This window comes from Mesoplodon mirus (genome assembly GCF_964341445.2).
Source record: "Mesoplodon mirus genome assembly, chromosome: 6".
NCBI classification, from domain to species: Eukaryota; Metazoa; Chordata; class Mammalia; order Artiodactyla; family Ziphiidae; genus Mesoplodon; species Mesoplodon mirus.
Window position 1 is genome coordinate 75,858,013 of NC_138982.1, and position 20,374 is coordinate 75,878,386.

General features: G+C 41.2%; 1 protein-coding gene across 1 annotated transcript in view; it reads right to left on the minus strand.

The window, feature by feature from the left end:
- The window catches only part of CPNE4 (copine 4), a gene marked incomplete at its 3' end in the record, with an annotated part of 595,946 nt that overhangs the window by 157,175 nt on the left and 418,397 nt on the right, over positions 1 to 20,374 (minus strand). The window contains exons 4-5 of the mRNA XM_082625196.1: positions 9,251 to 9,322; positions 761 to 835 (exon numbers count right to left, since the gene is read on the minus strand). Coding sequence (XP_082481322.1) covers positions 761 to 835; positions 9,251 to 9,322 — 147 coding nt within the window. The remainder of the gene's footprint in view (positions 1 to 760; positions 836 to 9,250; positions 9,323 to 20,374) is intronic.

Here is a 20,374-nt window from a genome sequence, read left to right on the forward strand (position 1 = left end):
GCACAGGATTCTCTTGCTGGCTAATTTTTGCTCTAAGGCTCCTTGATGGCCTTGTGGAAACTTCCTTAGACTACATGGCGTTGCAGGAGCTGCCACTTCTCTCCTGCTCTCCTTTACTTATATTCAGACTTATATTGTGGTCTGTCAGCTCTCCCAGATTTCCTCCCAATGTTCCCTACACAGGCATTTCTTCTAATAAAATCCTTGCATTGTTAACTCTGTCTTGTTGTCTCTTTCTGGGACTATCTGGATAACACATGGAGTGACCTTAGACAATTACTTCATCTTTGAATCTGTTTCTTCACCAAGGTCTAAACAGGGTTAATAATACCTGTTACATGGGTGCTATAAGAATGACTAACTGTGATCATACTTGAAAGGCTCTTAACCAGGTACCTGGCAAATATAGATGCTTAATAAATGTCACTTTTCTTCCCTTTCACATCTCCTCTTTTCCTTTGAAAAGTTCCTAGCACTGGGGTTAAATTGCATTTACTTATGCACATATGACCTGTGGCATTTGGGAAGAAATGAAGTCTTAGTGTAATAAAGTGGTCCTGTTTTAATTATAGTCCCTCCCACTTCTCATTAACTGCTTCTTAATTTGGGGGAAGCCTAACTTTGCAGACCTCTCTGAAATCTTTGATGTGTTTAATAATGTGAGTTGAAAGGGAAAAAATAGCTGTGAGGGAGAACCTTATTAAGCTTTGTGTGCTAGTTTTATTACTACCTTCAATAAAGCTGATGCCAAACACTTTACCTTGTCATCCAGTTTCCGTGCGTTGAAGGCAAGTTCAACGTAGTCATCATTGCCAGATAATTCCTCAGCAATCACCTAAAGGAAAAAGGACACATCAGGTGCAGTGGCAGTTGGACAACTAAGCCCAGGAATTCATGAACAATTTAGCTCACGTTTGATCCAAAAATCAACAAAGACTGACATTTGGCATGGAGTTTCCCACAACACAGTAAAGATGGCACAGCATCTTCAGGTGTACAGGGAACTCCCTAGAACAGACCACTGAAGATAACTAGATCTCATCTGTGCTGAGCATGAGAACATGAGATATGGGGGGAAAGCTAAGGGAAGAGGTTTTGGAGGAGCAATTAGGAAGAGCTTTTCCTTCAAAGGTCACACAGCACTGAATGGCACGTCCATATAATTATATACATTTTCTTCTTTGGGAAGTGACAAAAAAGGAGGAGCAGGCCAATATTTCTTCACTGTTTTGAATCACACCAATAACGGGTGGGGAATAAACTGGTCTCTACATCCCTTCCAGACCAATGATTACCAGGTTATCAAATAAATGTTCTAATTCCAGTGTTTCAAAAAAGACTGTCCTTGGGCTTTGAGAGAGAGAGAGAGAGAGAGAGAGAGAGAGAGAGAATAAGGAGCTAAACATTTAAATCTCAAGAACAGAGAATTCCTGACAAAGACTTTGACAAAAGTGAAGAGATAATAACCTAAAACCCTTTTTCATAAAAGATCACTTCCCAATATTGAATACCAACTCTCAAAACCTTGGAACAGAAACTGGTGGAAAAGAAGTGAGGACACAGGCCTGAGGAGCAGGGGTGGGAGCATCAAGACTAAGGTGGCATGAGAGCCATGTGGAGGACAGGCTCCTTGGGCTCTAGCCAGGTGTCAGGGCTGTGCCACTGAGGTGGAAGAGCCAAGTTCAGGACACTGGCCCACAAGAAACCTACCAGCTCCATGTAATATCAAATGGCAAAAATCTCCCAGAGATCTCCATCTCAATGCCAAGACCCAGCTCCACTCAATGACCAGCAAGTTACAGAGCTGGACACCCTATGCCAAGAAACTAGCAAGACAGGAACACAACCCCTCCATTAACACAGAGACTGCCTAAAATTATAATAAGGCCAGAGACACCCCAAAACACACTACCACACGTGGACTTGCCCACTAGAAAGACAAGAACCAGCATCATCCACCAGAACACAGGCACTAGTCCCCTCCACGAGGAAGCCTATACAACCCACTGAACGAACTTTAGCCACTGGGCACAGACACCAAAAACAATGGAAACTACAAACCTGAAGCCTGCGAAAAGGAAATCCAAAAAACATTAGGTTAAGCAAAATGAGAAGACAGAGAAACACACAGCAGATGAAGGAGCAAGGCAAAAACCCACCAGACTTAACAAATGAAGAGGAAATAGGCAGTCTACCTGAAAAAGAATTCAGAATAATGATAGCAAAGGTGATCCAAAATCTTGGAAATAGAATAGAGAATATACAAGAAACCTTTAACAAGGACCCAGAAGAACTAAAGAGCAAACAAACAGTGATGAACAACACAATAAATGAAATTAAAAATTTTCTAGAAGGGATCAAGAGCAGAATAACTGAGGCAGAAGAACGGAAAAGTGACCTGGAAGATAGAATAGTGGAAATAACTACTGCAAAACAGAATAAAGAAAAAAGAATGAAAAGAATTGAGGACAGTCTCAGAGACCACTGGGACAACATTAAACACACCAACATTCGAAATATAGGGGTCCCAGAAGAAGAAGAGAGAAAAAAAAGGGACTGAGAACATATTTGAAGAGATTATAGTTGAAAACTTCCCTAATATGAGAAAGGAAATAGTTAATCAAGTCCAGGAAGCACAAAGAGTCTCATACAGGATAAGTCCAAGGAGAAACACACAAAGAAACATATAAATCAAACTATCAAAAATTAAATACAAAGAACACATATTAAAAGCAGCAAGGGAAAAACAATAAGTAACACATAAGGGAATCCCCATAAGGTTAACAGCTGATCTTTCAGCAGAAACTCTGAAAGCTAGAAGGGACTGGCAGGACATATTTAAAGTGATGAAGGAGAAAAACCTGCAACCAAGATTACTCTACCCAGCAAGGATCTCATTCAGATTTGATGGAGAAATTAAAACATTTACAGACAAGCAAAAGTAAGAGAATTCAGCACCACCAAAGCAGCTTTACAACAAATGCTAAAGGAACTTCTATAGGCAGGAAACACAAGACAAGGAAAAGACCTATAATAACAAACCCCCCAAAATTAAGAAAATGGTAATGGGAACATACATATCAATAACTACCTTGAATGTAACTGGATTAAATGCTCCAACCAAAACACATAGACTAGCTGAGGGGATACAAAAACAAGACCCGTACATATGCTGTCTACAAGAGACCCATTTCAGACCTAGGGATACATACAGACTGAAAGTGAGGGGATGGAAAAAGATATTCCATGCAAATGGAAATCAAAAGAAAGCTGGAGTAGCAATTCTCATATCACACAAAATAGACTTTAAAACAAAGCCTAGTACAAGAGACAAAGAAGGACACTACATAATGATCAAGGGATCAATCCAAAAAGATAGCGCAATTGTAAATATTTATGCACCCAACATAGGAGCACCTCAATACATAAGGCAAATACTAACAGCCATAAAAGGGGAAATTGACAGTAACACAATCATTGTAGGGAACATTAACACCCCACTTTCACCAATGGACAGATCATCCAAAATGAAAATAAATAAGGAAACACAAGCTTTAAATGATACATTAAACAAGATGGACTTAATTGATATTTATAGGACATTGATCCAAAAACAACAGAGTACACATTCGTCTCAAGTGCCCATGGAACATTCTCCAGGATAGATCATATCTTGGGTTACAAATCAAGCTTTGGTAAACTTAACAAAATTGAAATTGTATCAAGTATGTTTTACGACCGCAATGCGATGAGACTAGATATCAATTATAGGAAAAAATCTGTAAAAAATACAAGAACACGGAGGCTAAACAATATGCTTAAATAACCAAGAGATGACTGAAGAAATCAAAGAGGAAATCAAAAAATACCTAGAAACAAATGAAAATTAAAACACAATGACCCAAAACCTATGGGATGCAGCAAAAGCAGTTCTAAGAGGGAAGTTTACAGCAATACAATCCTACCTTAAGAAACAAGAAACAACTCAAATAAACAATGTAACTTTACACCTAAAGCCATTAGAGAAAGAAGAACAAAAATACCCTAGAGTTCGCAGAAGGAAAGAAACCATAAAGATCAGATCAGAAATAAATGAAAAGGAAATGATGGAAATGATAGCAAAGATCAATAAAATGAAAAGCTGGTTCTTTGAGAAGATAAACAAAATGGATACACCATTAGCCAGAGTCATCAAGAAAAAAGGAAGAACACTCAAATCAATAGAATTAGAAATGAAAAAGGAGAAGTAACAACTGACACTGCAGAAATACAAAGGATCATGAGAGATTACTACAAGCAACTGTATGCCAATAAAATGGACAGCCTGGAAGAAATCGACAAATTCTTAGAAATACACAACCTTCTGAGACTGAACCAAGGAGAAATAGAAAACCTAAACATACCAATCACAAGCACTGAAATTGAAACTGTGATTAAAAATCTTCCAACAAACAAAAGCCCAGGACCAGGTGGCTTCACAGGCCAATTCTATCAAACATTTAGAAAAGGGTTAACACCTGTCTTTCTCAAACTCTTCCAAAATATAGCAGAGGGAGGAACACTCCCAAACTCATGCTACGAGGTCACCATCACTCTGATACCAAAACCAGACAAAGATATCAAAAAGAAAGAAAACTACAGGCCAATATTACTGATGAACATAGATACAAAAATCCTCAACAAAATAGTAGCAAACAGAATCCAACAGCGCATTACAAGGATCATACACTATGATCAAGTGGGGTTTATCCCAGGAATGCAAGCATTCTTCAGTATATGGAAATCAATCAACATGATACACCATACTAAAAAATTGAAGGAGAAAAACCATATGCTCATCTAAATAGATGCAGAGAAAGCTTTTGACAAAATTCAACACCAACTTATAATGAAAACCTGCCAGAAAGTAGGCATAGAGGGAACTTTCCTCAACATAATAAAGGCCATATATGACAAACCCACAGCCAACATTGTCCTCAATGGTGAAAAACCAAAATCATTTCCACTAAGATCAGGAACAAGACAATGTTGCACACTCTCACCACTATTATTCAACATTGTTTTGGAAGTTTTAGCCACAGCAATCAGAGAAGAAAATGAAATAAAAGGAATCCAATTTGGAAAAGAAGAAGTAAAGCTGTCACTGTTTGCAGATGACATGATACTATACATACAGAATCCTGAAGGTGCTACCAGAAAACTACTAGAGCTAATCAATGAATTTGATATAGTAGCAGGATACAAAATTAATGCACAGAAATCTGTTGCATTCATATACACTAATGATGAAAAATCTGAAATTGAAATTAGGAAAACACTCTTATTTACCATTGCAACAAAAAGAATAAAATATCTAGGAATAAACCTACCTAAGAAGACAAAAGACCTATATGCAGAAAATTATAAGACACTGATGAAAGAAATTAAAGGTGATACAAATAGATGGAGAGATAGACCATGTTCTTGGATTGGAAGAATCAGCATTGTGAAATAACTCTATTACCCAAAGCAATCTACAGATTCAATGCAATCCCTATCAAATTAGCAATGGCATTTTTCACAGAACTAGAACAAAAAATTTCACAGTTTGTATGGAAACACAAAAGACCCTGAATAGCCAAAGTAATCCTGAGAAAGAAAAACAGGGCTGGAGGAATCAGGCTCCCTGACTTCAGATTATATTACAAAGCCACAGTAATCAAGACAGTATGATACTGGCACAAAGACAGAAACAGAGATCAATGGAACAGGATAGAAAGCCCAGAGATAAACCCACGCACATATGGTCACCTTACCTTTGATAAAGGAGGCAAGAATATACAGTGGAGAAAAGACAGTCTCTTCAGTAAGTGGTGCTGGGAAAACTGAACAGCTACATGTAAAAGAATGAAATTCGAACACTCCCTAACACCATACACAAAAATAAACTCAAAATGGATTAAAGACCTAAATGTAAGGCCAGACACTATCAAACTCATAGAGGAAAACAGGCAGAACACTTTATGACATAAATCACAGCAAGATCCTTTTTGACCCACCTCCTAGAGAAATGGAAATAAAAACAAAAATATACAAATGGGACCTAATGAAAGTTAAAAGCTTTTGCACAGCAAAGGAAACCGTAAACAAGACGAAAAGACAACTCTCAGAATGGGAGAAAGTATTTGCAAATGAAGCAACTGACAAAGGATTAATCACCAAAACATACAAGTAACGTATGCAGCTCAATATCAAAAAAACCAAACAACCCAATCCAAAAATGGGCAGAAGACCTAAATAGACATTTCTCCAAAGAAGATATACAGATTGCCAACAAACACATGAAAGAACGCTCAACATCATTAATCATTAGAGAAATGAAAATCAAAATTACAATGTGATATCATCTCACACCGCTCAGAATGGCCATCATCAAAAAATCTACAAACAATAAATGCTGGAGTGGGTGTGGAGAAAAGGCAACCCTCTTGCACTGTTGCTGGGAAAGTAAATTGATACAGCCACTATGGAGAACAGTATGGAGATTCTTTAAAAAATGAAAAATAGAACTACCATACGACCCAGCAATCCCACTACTGGGCATATACCTTGAGAAAACCAGAATTCAAAAAGATTCATGTACCAAAATGTTCACTGCAGCTCTATTTACAATAGCCATGACATGGAAGCAACATAAGTGTCCATCAACAGATGAATGGATAAAGAAGATGTGGCACATATATACAATGGAATATTACTCATCCTTAAAAAGGAACGAAACTGAGTTATTTGTAGTGAGGTGGATGGACCTGGAGACTGTCATACAGAGTGAAGTAAGTCAGAAAGAGAGAAACAAATACCATATGCTAACACATATATATAGGATCTAAAAAGAAAATGAAGAAAAATGGTCATAAGAACCTAGGGGCCAGACGGGCATAAAGATGCAGACCTACTAGAGGATGGACTTGAGGATATGGGGAGGGGGAGGGGTAAGTTGGGAAGGAGTGGGAGAGTTGCATGGACATATGTGCACTACCAAGCATATGATGGATGGCTGGTGGGAAGCAGCCGCATAGCACAGAGAGATCAGCTTGGTGCTTTGTGACCACCTAGAGGGGTGGGATAGGGAAGGTGGGAGGGACAGATATGCAAGAGGGAGTAGATATGGGGACGTATATGTATGTATAGCTGATTCACTTTGTTATAGAGCAGAAACTGACACACCATTGTAAAGCAATTATGCTCCAATAAAGATGTTAAAAAAAAAGTCAGTAGAAAAACAACAATAACAACAACAAAAATATAGGGACCAATGTAGCTGCATATAGGTTAAACCACCTCTAAATCATGTTAGGACTTCACCATGCATTCGGAGGCCATAATGTGTGGACACCCTTATCAAATTTGTTATGTGGAGACACTGAGCTTTAATTCAATTTCATCTCCATTCTATCTGAGATCAAATTTTCCATTATGAGTTGGGTTCATCTGTTCTGAGTACACATTGGTAGCCTCTGGAAATATTTATTTTATCCATAATATTAAAGCTAAAAGAGTTGTCTAAAGAAGGAAGGATCCCTCCAAATGTGTGAGCACCTGAAGAGTAGGGAACATGGGTCCAGATACATAGTGAAAACTGAAGAACTACTTGATAAACCAGAAATCATCATATTTACATTTTTCATTCAATTCTCTTTTGTCCCATGTCATCTTAATGCCTCTTACACTCCACTTGAGCTGTGGTCTTTAACTATTTTGTGGTTACAGACACCTTTGGAAAGATGATGAAAGTTATGACCTCCATTTGCAAAGCCTAGAAAATTTTGCACATACTTTCAAGTGTTTTCCAGAAGCTATGGAAGCCATTGTTCTGATCCAAGGACATAGGATTAAGAGGAGTATTTAAATATTTAAAATTAGGAAGGAGGTTAAGTTTTTCTGGGCTGTGTAGAGAAAGGAAATTCCCAAGGAGTCTTAGAGAAAAGTGACAAGATGAGCTTTTGTTCACCTGGGAAAGAACCGTGGTAGATCTCACACCTGGGTTCACCCTCCCAAGTCTTATCTAGGATTGTGGGCTTTGGTAGGGAGCCCATGGGTCCATGGAATTTTAGAGTACCAATGGCTTCTTTAAAGACCGTTTGAACCATTTGTTCATGATTGAACCTGGCAGTCAAGAATAAACTCTGACATGACTGCGTCATTTTAATATTTAATATTCAAGCCAACAAACCCAGCTAAGTGCTTGTGAGAATGGTCCTAACTTTCACCAGTGGAAATAAAATATTTTTGAATTTTTCCTTTAAAAATGGCTTAAATTTTTAAAAATGAATCAGTCACTTTCAAGTTAAAAAGGCATGTTCAGAGGAACTTAAAAGGTTTTCCTCCCAAGACAATCTGCCTTGCAATCAATTCAGATTCTCCTGGTACTTTTTTCTACCTATTACTATTATTTTTTGTCCACACAGCTAAATGGTTAGACTATCTTTCTTAAGGGCACTAATACAAGATGCCAAAGTTTCAAATACTGGAGTTCTACTTGAACATTTAATATTTTATTTAGAAATACTTCCAGTATTGCCTTATAGAACATTCTGCAATGTTACAGAACAGAAATGTTCTGTAATCTGCACCGTTCAATATAGCAGTGGCCAGCCGCATGGAACTACTGAGCACTTGATACGTGGATAGTGGAAGGAATGACTATTTGCTTTTATTTAATTTTAAATAATTTTAAGTTCAAATAATCACATGGCTACCAAACAGAACAGTGTGGTTCCAAACTATTATATTAAAGAGGAGAGTTAAATGCTGGGCTCTCTCATCCTTAGGCAACAGACCAAACCTTGGACTAAATGCTATTAGAACATTTTTTTTTTCTTAAGAAACTGAGAAACAGGGACAGGTAGATTTTTTTGGCGGGGGGTGAGGGGGATAGGTAGCTCTGATGATTTGAAAACTCCAGGCAATTCTGTATTCTTACTGTGCTCAATAACTCCATCTTTGTCCCCTGCTAAAACCTACATTTAATTACAGAAGTGCTTATTTGAAGTGAATGGCCTCACTTTCAAATCCTTTTTCCTACAATGGAAAGGTCAAAATTGTATTGTCAGGAAGGAGAAAGATGGAAAAAAGAAAGGGCGACTGGGACAGTTGAGCAGTTATGGGTTCAACTCCCAACATCCAGAGGGTCAGCTTCCCACGTGGCTGGGTCGGACCAGCCAGCTCCATTTTGGGCACCTGGGCAGGTGGCTGCTTAGGGAGGGCTCACCGTGATGGAGGATTTCCCTGCCGTGTTCCCGTGCTTCAACAAGGATTTGGACAGCTTTCTCTGGGAAACAATCTGTACAAAAGGAAACACAAGGTGGACATACTAGTCATATACTTGCAGGTATACTCTTTAGTATTTCCCTTACAAAATTTTGCACTTACAGCTCTCCTTGAAATTATGACAACAATGTTCATTTATTTTCCAAGGTTCTTCCACAAACCTCTCCTAAATACAGGTCATTCCCTTCTTTCCTGTGCTGTAAGTGTGAGTGTGTAAGGGATTACAGACAATTCAGTACTAATGGAGGTGGCTTAATCGTTGCTGAGACATTTATATTAAAATTAGACAAAACATGTTGGATATGTACATTAACATAAAGGAGATGAAGTTTCAGAATGATCTCAAATTAGCACTAAAACCTCTGTGCAGAGTGGAGGATGGGGTGAAGGGAGGAAAGAAACTCAAGGTATAAATATACACTTCCTGTATCGATAACCTCTAGAGTTCTATTTTTAATATATTCAGTAGGAAGCAATAAAGTAAGTCATGAGGAGACTGATGCTCAGACAAGCCAAAAGGAGTAACTGGGGTCATCTCCACTGGGAGCTATTCTCAGCAGAACCTACCCCATCATCTCTTGTTTTCTTTTCTGAAAGGGAAAGGTGGCAAGGCAGTGAGGCCCTGATGGGCCTGCACCCCATGATCCCCCAGGATTCCCAGAGGAGACAAGACTTAAAAGACTCGAGTGAAAGCTGTTCTCTGCTCTCGGCAGAGGGAGAGCATAGTCCTCTGCCGTGGGTGGCAGCTTCTATCTGGATGGCCCCAGTGATCCCCACTTCCTGATATTCTTGCCATTGTGTAAATCCCTCCCCTTGAGTGTTGGGTGGATCCAGTGATTTGCTTCCAATGAACAGAATACTACAAAAGTGATGGGATATCACTTCAGGGATTAGGTTCCAAAATCACTGGCTTCCTTCTTGCTCATCATCTCTCATTGTCTCTCTTAGAGCCTTTGCTCTGGGGGAAGCAGGCTGCTAGGTTGTGAACAGTCCTGTAGGAGCAGCCCACATGGCCAGGAATTGATGTCCCCACTCAACAGCCAGTGAGAACCAGAGGCTATCCAGCAGCCACACAACAGCCTGGAGCAGGTCCTCGCACAAGGTGAGCCTTGAGATAACTGCACCTCAACAGCAGCCTTGTGAGAGACCCTGGTCCAGAAGACCCAGCCACATTGCCGCAACTCCTGACACACAGAAGTTGTGAGATAATAAGTGTTTTTAAGCTTTCAACTTTTGCAGTAATTTTTAATGCAGCAATCGGTAAAAGTACACATAAGAAAGGGAAGGAGATCACTGTGACGAGTGGGGACATAAACCCATTCTCTGAAATCCTTATATATTTTGTCTCTGTGTTAGAGCAATAAAAATATTAGGAGTGTGTTAATATCAAATGCAAAAAGTTCAGAGACCTTCCCTAGGCCAAGCAGATTAAAGATCCTAATGTTCAGTCTGCTGTCATCTGAAGAAGGAGTGTTTCTATAAAGAATCACCAGGTGATGATGATGATGTTGATGACATCAGTGAGAGCAATGGGAACTCCCATGTAAGTATACAGATTATGTGGGAGATGCCTTATTCATTCCAAAAATAATTATCTAGTCCCCAAAATATGACAAACTTGGTGCTGGTACTAAGAATAGAGTGGTAAGCAAAGTCAGAAGCAATAGCTGACCTCATGGAGCTTACATTTTAGTGGGGGAGATAGTAATAAACCAAATGGTCAAACAAATATAACTCATCACAAAGGAGAGATGTGCTGGCCATGGTGGGGATGATGAATGGGGTGACTGAGAGTGGACCACTTATGAATCTCTGGCAGCAGTACAGGTGAGAGGTAATAGTGGCTATGGAGATGGAGAGAAAAGACCAGATTTATGAGATAGTTAGGTGTAAAATAGTCAGATTTGGAAATGGATTGAATACGAAGAGAGTGGGCGGCATCTTAAATGTATCACTGGATCAGAGAATTATGCCCTTCAGTGAGTTAAGAGTCACAAGAAGGAGACATTAAATTGGAAGGCAAAGAACAAAGTTTGGGGCAGAAAACAGACTGGAGTGGGTTGAAGAGGAGAGAAAGAGGAAGTAAATGGACAAGAAGAAAATTCTTTCAATGAGTTTGGCTATGTAGTGGGGAAGAGAGAATAGACGCTGAGGGGAAGGAGAAATTCAGTAAGGTTTTTGTCTTAGTGGTCATTTTGTTGCTAAATTTACAGCCCCACAAATTTGGTATTATTAATTTCCTTTTATAGAGGAGCAAAGTTGGACACAGAGAGTTTAAGTAACTTTCCTAAGGCCATAGAGCTAGAAGGGAGTATGGCTGGGATTTGAACATAGGTCTGACTCCAGAAACTGATCTCCAGTTACATTATGACTGGTAAGTGAACTCCTAAAACAGGTTCAGAAAATGTGCACAGCTGGATTTGTACTACATGTGTTTGCTTTTAAGCCCTAGATCTCATGTTAGTGCTTAAGCCTCAATGTGTAAGCATGGTAAATGATGGTAAAGAAATAATCAAGTTAAAGCTTAAGAATGAAGTAATCTGGAGACACTGGCTTTGGTTAAGTGCAGTGTAGCATAATGATTAAGAACATAGGTTTTTTATTTATAGTTGACTATCAATAAAATGACATGAAAAAATTCAGGTGATAAAGGAATTGGCTTTCCTTTCCATAGTTAATTCTGAATTCAAACTCACCTTTCCCACCCTACTCATTAAGAATGTTCCAGTGCTTTTAGTCCTATCAGCAAAATCATTATTTCCCCCCCCCCCAATTCTCAGATTGTCACTTGTTCTAGAAAAGCTACCATTTCCTAGAATAATGTAGACATTATTTTTTAACTTGAGATAAACCAAAACACAGGAAACACAGAAGACAAACAAACACAGAAGACTTTGTGGTTTCTCTCCAAGGGTTTTTCAGTGGGAAGTGGAAGGGAAGACACATGAATAGATGACAAAACAAGGGTCACTGATAAGCAGTAGCCAGGTCAGTATCTCTCTAAAGAAAGGTAACAGATTTATTTGGGAACATTATACCCTGTTCCCAAATAAATCTGGTATCAGAAATACTTTGGTCCACTGTCACTGCGTTTCATCCACATTGGTTACCTACCCCAATAACTCCAAGTGACCCCAACAAACTTGTCAGCCCTGAGATGATCCATGTGTTGGATTACCAGGTATTGGTAGACTGTCTTTACACACTGTGTCTTCCAAGATCCACATTCTCTTTCTTCAAGGAAGACCAAGGATGGTACCAGGTCTTTCTCACTCTTTTTTAGAAATGCCAACATTTCCATTTGTAGGGTCTGAAGAGAATGCTACCACTACCACCTCCTGCCTTTTACAAATGATAGGAAGACAAGCAATTTCCCAGGAAATATTCCTTCTTAAGAAATGGTCATATGGGTAAACAAGTGGCTAATCAAGCAGGGATTAAAACAAACTTTCTACAGCCCCAGGCCTCCAACTCAGCTCCAAAGAATGAGTAATAATTAAGGCTTCAAACCTTTAATTGTAATAATGATTGACAATGAGTTGCCATTGGCATTGCCATTCTTAGGACTTCGGGCAAAAATAGGATGCCCAGCTGAAACAGCGATCTCTAGAGAAAAGTCTATTTGTTGCCAATTCCCTTTTCACTCAGGCTTTGTTGCAGCTGAAGCAACTGCATCATACTCAAAAACAGCCTTAGGTCATGTCAGAGGATGAGGGGTTTAGAGTGACAAGGACTTACACTTGTCCCAGCTGATACTGAGGCCAACAAATAGGCAGCATTTAGCACTGGGCTAAAGGGGATGCACTTGTCAGAAGTCCTCTAATTTGATTCTTCTCACCCTATAGTGGGGTCACAGTTTCAATCCTTAGACTTCAACAGAAGGATGAAATATAGGGGGAGGAAACACTCTTACTAGCAAAGTCGAATCAGAGGGACATTAGTACCATCAAGTCCCTGATCTGCATTCACACATGGATCTGGGGAGGAAGTGCTTCTCTCCCTGTGAAGTGGGCGGTATTCTAACAGCAGGGATCCTCATTTTCAGGGAAGACCACTGTTTCATTTAGATAAATGGGAACAAAACCAGGAGAATAAAAAACATTTTGGTCAATATTTCAACAAGTGTTTTTTCGTCTGGATTTGCTTACAAAGACTTTCAAAGCAGTCATTTTGGGAACTAGACAGTCGTGTTTCATGAGATCTCTTTTACTGAAAATATCTTCAGATTATTTCTGGAAATTGCTTTAAGACTCTATTGCAAAAACAAACATTTATTGAACATCTTTTCTGTGCCAGGCACTGTTCTGAGATAACAGTGGTGGACAGGTGAAAACATAATTACAATACTTGACATTCGTACCTCTGTTAGCCAGAATTGATAATTCCCAAAACATGTGTCAGAGAACTTTCATTTCTTAAAAGGTAAGTAAATATTGTATGAAAAAGTCTTTGTGTAGATAAGTCTGGAAATCACACAATTAGAAAAAGTTTGACATCTTTAACTGCAGGATATTAACAGAGCTTTAGTTGTGAATCACCCTGAGCACAGCCATGGAAGGAGCATTCTTTACACTTTTTTTGTGGTACGTGGGCCTCTCACTGTTGGTGGCCTCTCCTGTTGCGGAGCACAGGCTCTGGACGCACAGGCTCAGTGGCCATGGCTCACGGGCCCAGCCGCTCCACGGCATGTGGGATCTTCCTGGACCAGGGCACGAACCCGCGTCCCCTGCATTGGCAGGCAGACTCTCAACCACTGCACCACCTGGGAAGCCCTCTTTACACTTTTTTGACCCCAGAACCTTTTGTCAAGGAGCATCCCTGGTGTTCTGCAAACTAGCAATTACTACTCCCATCACTACAGGGTACAACCAAGGGCTCCTGATGACTCCTGTAGCAACAGGGGGGGACCGGCCCAGGTCCTCTCAGGCCTGACTCTTGCAGAGCTGGCTGGGCTCCCAACAGCAAGCATTGGCATTTCTTTGCCTACAGGTTCTTCTGGAGTCTGTGCCCACTGTCCACAGGAACAGTAAACTGAAAGTGGGGGGGATTAACACCCTTGGGAGCGGAGTCAACCAACCGATGGGCTTTGGCACAGAAATCTCCCAGCTCCTTTGGCCCAGGGATGGGGGTAACTCTGCGGTGTTTGTTCTGCACAGAAGCTGAGTGTTCCCAGTGGATGGAGCTCCAGTTACTTCCAGTGGTGATTCCTTAGACATCACAGCCTTTGCTTTATTGGCCACTCCCCCTTTCCTGCCACTTCTCCACACCCTTTCTAGTGTTTCCTTCACTTTCCAAATAATCTACTTTCCAGGAGACACTACCAAAATTCAACTCTGTGTCAGATAATGTATTGAGCATTTCACATATATTATCTCATTTACTGTCATTTAACGAGCAAAACTCTCTCTTGCCCCAAGCAACTGGGATGAGAGAAGCAAGGCTTTGAGAAATTGAGTTTATCCAAGGTCACATAGCATTATGGACTGAATTGTGAACCTTCCCACCCCTCCTCCCCTTCATATCTTGAAGCTCTGACCCACAATGTGACTGTATTTGGAGACAGGGTCTATAATGGAGATAACTGAAGTTAAATGAAGTCATAAGGGTGGGACCCTAATCCAACAGGACTAGTATTCTTATAAAAAAAAGGAAGATCCATCAGAAGTCTCTCTCTCTCTCTCTCTCTCTCTCTGCATATGTACACCGAGGAAAGGGTATGTGAGGACACCATGAGAAGGTAGCTGTCTGCAAGCCAGCAGGAGAGGTCTCACCACAAACTAACCCCACTGTCACCTTGATCTTGGAATTCCAGCTTCCAGAACTATGATAAAATTGCCATTGTTTAAGACACTAGTGTGTGATATTTTGTTATGGCGGCCCTAACAGGTTAATACACATAGCTTATAAGAGTTGAAGCCAGGATTCATTCCTTCACTGAGTATCATATTTATTGAGCATCTATTATGTGCTGGGTATTGAGAATAAAATGATGGCACAAGACAGGCACACAATTGCCCTTTCAGAGGTAGCTACACAAAACCCATGTCAAATTCTAACTCTGCAAGGAGAAGTAATGTCTTGCCATGAGAGGGGGGCTCACCAGATCCAAGAGGTCAGGTAAGGCATTTCTGAAGAAACTGCCCCTGACCTGAAGGCTCATGGATGATAACTGAGTAGTCAAAGAGGAGAGGGTATAGTAGGTACCAAGGGTATATATGAGTATGAGGAGCAGGCTGAATATGAGGGACAGAAAAGAAGACTTTTAATTTATCCCCAGAGACCAGGTTCTTGGCCATGTTGTCCTCTGATTGACACTAGGTACTTTAGCAACATTGGCTATGGTAGGTAAAAAATGACTCCCTAAAGATATCCATACCCTAAATCGCTTGAATCTGTGTGTATTACCTTATATGGCAAAAAGAAAAAAAAAGTCTTCACAGTATAATTAAGCTAAGGATCTTAAAATAGGGAATTTGTCCTGGACTATTTGGGTAGACCCTAAATGTAATCTCAAGTGTCCTTATAAGAGGGAATCAACCACTTAGAGGGGTGGGATAGGGAGGGTGGGAGGGAGGGAGATGCAAGAGGGAAGAGATATGGGAACATATGTATATGTATAGCTGATTCACTTTGTTATAAAGCAGAAGCTAACACACCATTGTAAAGCAATTATACTCCAATAAAGATGTAAAAAAAAAAAGAGGGAATCAGAGGGAGATATAATTTATGACATACACTCAGAAAGGATGAAAATATGAAGACAGAGCAGAGAAATACTTGAAGATGTTGGACATGGCAAGGAATGGATTCTCCCCTAGAGCCTCCAGAGGGAGCATGGCCCTGCTGACATCTTGATCTCAGACTTCTGCCCCCAGAACTATGAGAGAATAAATCTGTGTTGTTTCAAGCCACCAAGTTTGTGATAATTTGTAACAGTTAATACAGGAAACTAATAGACTGACTTAGCCCATGACCAGGTTCAAAGTTCCAGGAAAAGATGTCATGATGGCTTCAGTGATGACTGATTTTAGGGAAATCCCTACCTTCCCATTTCCCTCCCAAGACTGCTGGGCAATATTACTTCACCTGATAGAAGTCAGACCCTCTCAAGATAAATATGCCTGAAGACCCTGGCCTTGACACTCTTCCTCCCTCTCCTGGTCATCTTGCTCCCACCACTGACCCAAAGGAGCCACAATCCTATCTGAGCACAGAATAACCGCTAGGAACCTTGGCATCTTGTGTGCACTACCAATAAATGGAAGCCTTAAAATGGTTTTAAACATCATTAAAAAATAGCCTTTAAGAGCTATGCTTTTTCTTATGCTGTTCCCTCTGCCTAGGATGACTCATACCTTCTCCCTTCAATTGGAAAATTTATTCATTTTTAAGACCTTCATTAGAAGTTTGGGATGGTTGCTGTGGTAGAAGGGATGTGAAGTCACCTGTGGGATGGAGAACTATTTCTTCTCCCCTCACGCGTGTCCTCCCCTTCTCATCCTAGCTGGTTCCCTTCAGCAGCAGCAGCAGCCGCAGCAGCAGCATGGCCTGGGTTTCTAGAAATGCAGGCTTTCAGGGCCCGCTGCAGACCTGCTGAATCAGAATCTGCATTTTAATGAGGTCCCCAGGTGACCTGCATGTACATTAAAAGTGAGAAGCACTGAGCTAAAAAGAACTGCACATTGACAATTTCAGTACAATATGATCAGATTTAAAGGATTTCTAGAAAAGGGCTTTAAAATGAATCTGTTCTGCTGATTCAGACTTTCATTAAAGGTAAAGCTGTAGGAGCTAAGAAGCTTTCTCAGTCATTCGGGGGAGAGAACGGTGACACGCGTGTGTACGTATGTTTTATGTAAGCTCAGTCTGGCCCTCAGATCCCCAGTGGAGACCTACAGAAGGACCAGCCTAGAGAGAATGATTCCAAGTGACAGGAGTGATGGGTAATCTGCTTGCTTGGGCTTCCTGTCTTGAGATTTCTATTAAGCAGGGTTCTAATTACTTCAAGTGTAATTACAGGCTTTTACCCTTTCTCTGACTTCATTAGTAAGGGAGGGAGAGTTTCGGAGAGAGATTTAAGGACTACTTGTGTATTAATTATGCACCTTTGCCTCCTCATCACAAATGACCTGGTCCAGAGACCACCTCCCCACCCTCACCTAAGCTGCACCACATGGCGATCAGGAGAAAGAGAAAGAGCTGCGTCTCCAAGCAGCTGCTGCCTAGGGTAGGGCACTGTGTCAGGTCAAGGGCACAAGGCAGCTTTTCAACCATTGCCTTGGCAGGCGGTGACTCGTCTTCAGTGAGGCTGGCAACCAAACACTTGTAGTCCACAGGACAGAGGAGGATGGGAGAAAGCCCTTGACCATTTTTAAGCCAAGTATGCAAATTCCAGCTTTCAGGTTGTTAACAGGTGAAGAGACCAGAAGCTCGAAGATAACTAAGGTAATAAAGCTACTGAAGAGTCATGATACTACTGCAGGAAGAGCACTTACTGTGTGCCAGCTACTGCTCTGAAGTGCCTTATGTGTACTGATTAATTTAATTCTCATGACAGCCCTATGGAGTAAGTATTATGCCCACTTACAGATAAGAGAACGAAGTATAGAGAGTGTATTGGTTTGCTAGGGCTGCCATAACAAATTACCACAAATTTACATAAAACAACAGAACCATATTCTTTCATGGCTGCAGAGGGCAGAGTTTGAAATCAAGGCATCTGTGGGGGTCGTGCTCCCTCTGGAGGCTCTAAGGGCGATTTCCATATCTAGTCTTTTCAGTGTCTGGTGCCTGCCACTGTCCCCTGGCCTGTGGCTGCATCACTCGGCCTCCTTCACAAGGCCTTCTCCTGTCTGCATCCCTCCTCTGTGGTTCCTTTATAAGGACAGTTGTCGCTGGATTTACCCCACATGGATAATCCAGGATGAGCTCTTCATCTTGAGATCCTTAATTAGATCTGCAGAGACTTTTTGTCCAAATAAGGTCACATTCACAGATTGTGGGGCTGAGGATGTAGACATGTTTTGTGGGGCCACCATTAGGTACACTACAAAGAGGCTAGGTGACTTGCTCAAGGTTCCACAGCCAGGAAGTAGCAGAGTTGAGATTTGAACCCAGTCAGTCCAGCCCAGAATCCATCCTCTCTCTGCTGCCTCCCATAAATGACAGAGGCTGGACTTCATCCTGTGCTAAACCCTGCCAGATGTGTGCAGTGATTCACACTCACTCCTCGCCCTGGGGGAGCTGACCTCAGAGGGTCATTCCCTCTCCCTCAGACCACTGCAGGGGCCACTTAACTGGTCCCCTAGATTCACTCTTGCTACATAATGTAGAGTAAGAGCCACACATGATGATAAAGAAGACGTGGTGTGTGTGTGTGTGTATAATGGAATATCACTCAGCCATGAAAAAAATGAAATAATGTAATTTGCAACAACATGGAGGGACCTAGAGATTATCATACTAACTGAAGCAAGTCAGACAGAGAAAGACAAATACCATATGACATCACTTATATGTGGAATCTAAAAAAATGATACAAATGAACTTATTTACAAAACAGAAATAGACTTACAGACATAAAAAAACAAACTTATGGGAGACATCTCTGGTGGTCCAGTGGTTAAGAATCTGCCTTCCAATGCAGGGGATGCAGATTTGATCCCTGGTTGGGAACTAAGATCACACATGCCATGGGGCAACTAAGCCCACGTGCTCTGGAGCCTGCATGCCACAACTAGAGAGGAGCCCACGCACTGCAATGAAGAGCCCGCTCACCTCAATGAAAGATCTCACATGCCGCAATGAAGATCCTGTGTGCCGCAACTAAGACCTGACACAGCCAAATAAATTAAAACAAAACAAAACAAAACAAAAAACTTATGGTTACCAAAGGGGAAAGGGAGGGCAGGGATAAATTAGGAGTTTGAGATTAACATATACACACTACTATATATAAAATAGATAACCAACAAGATCCTACTGTATAGCACAGGGAACTATATTCAATATCTTGCAATAATCTATAAGGGAAAAGAATCTGAAAAAGAATAGATACATAATGTATCACTTTGCTGTATAACTGAAGCTAACACAACACTCTTAATCAACTATATTTCAATTAAAAATAAAAATAAATAAATTAATAGAAAGAAAAAGGTCATACATGAGGGTCCAAATGCTGAGCATGGTGTGGGACCAGGCAGGGTAACCTCTCCAAGCCTCAGTTTTGTCTTCTCTGAAATGGTGATGATACTATCCATCCCACTGGTTTATCATGTGCATAATGAGTAGCAACAAAATCCCAGTATCAGGCCCATAGAGATGCTTAGGAAATGCTCCTTCCTCTTCTCTTCTCTCTTGTCTAGTCAATTCCCACAAAGAGATGATCATAGTCATTGATTGGCTTGGACTGGGGTTCTGGCAGTGGAGTGGAAAGAGAGGTAGAGAGTAAAGATATTTAAGACACTGAGTTGATGGGGCTTTGGGAAAGGCTGATGGGTGGGCTGTGGGGCAGAGGGAGTGAGTGAGTGGTACAAGGGAAGGCTCCTCGGTTTTGGGTCTCTGCATCTGGGAGGACAGAGGTGTCATTCCCTGAATGGGGCAGATGGAGGCTGTGGGCAGGGAGAGCAAGAGGACATGGTGAGCTTGATGTGGGGCTGTTGAGTCTGAGGTGCCTGTGGTCATCTGAGTGGAGTCAGTATCTAGATACTGTTGGATACATGAATCTGGGGCATGGAGGAGAGGCCTGAGCTGGGAGCCTCCAACATGTGGATGATGAATGGAAGGGCAGGAGCTGAGGAGGAAATATATGAAGGAAAGAAAGGAGCGGTCTGAGAGTGAGGCAACCTTCCCAGACTGAGAACCACAGCAATGTCTTCTCACTACCTGCAGCCTCTGAACACACCCTGTAGGGGCCCAGCCTCCTCCATCCCATGGGTGAGGGCCTGAGGGATCACAGGCTGTGTCCTCCCTGCTCAGGCTGGGGCTATGCTCTGTGGGGGGCAGCCAATTCAGGGCAGGGGCTGTCTTCTTTTCTGTGTGCTGATGGAGGCTTCAAAAGGAA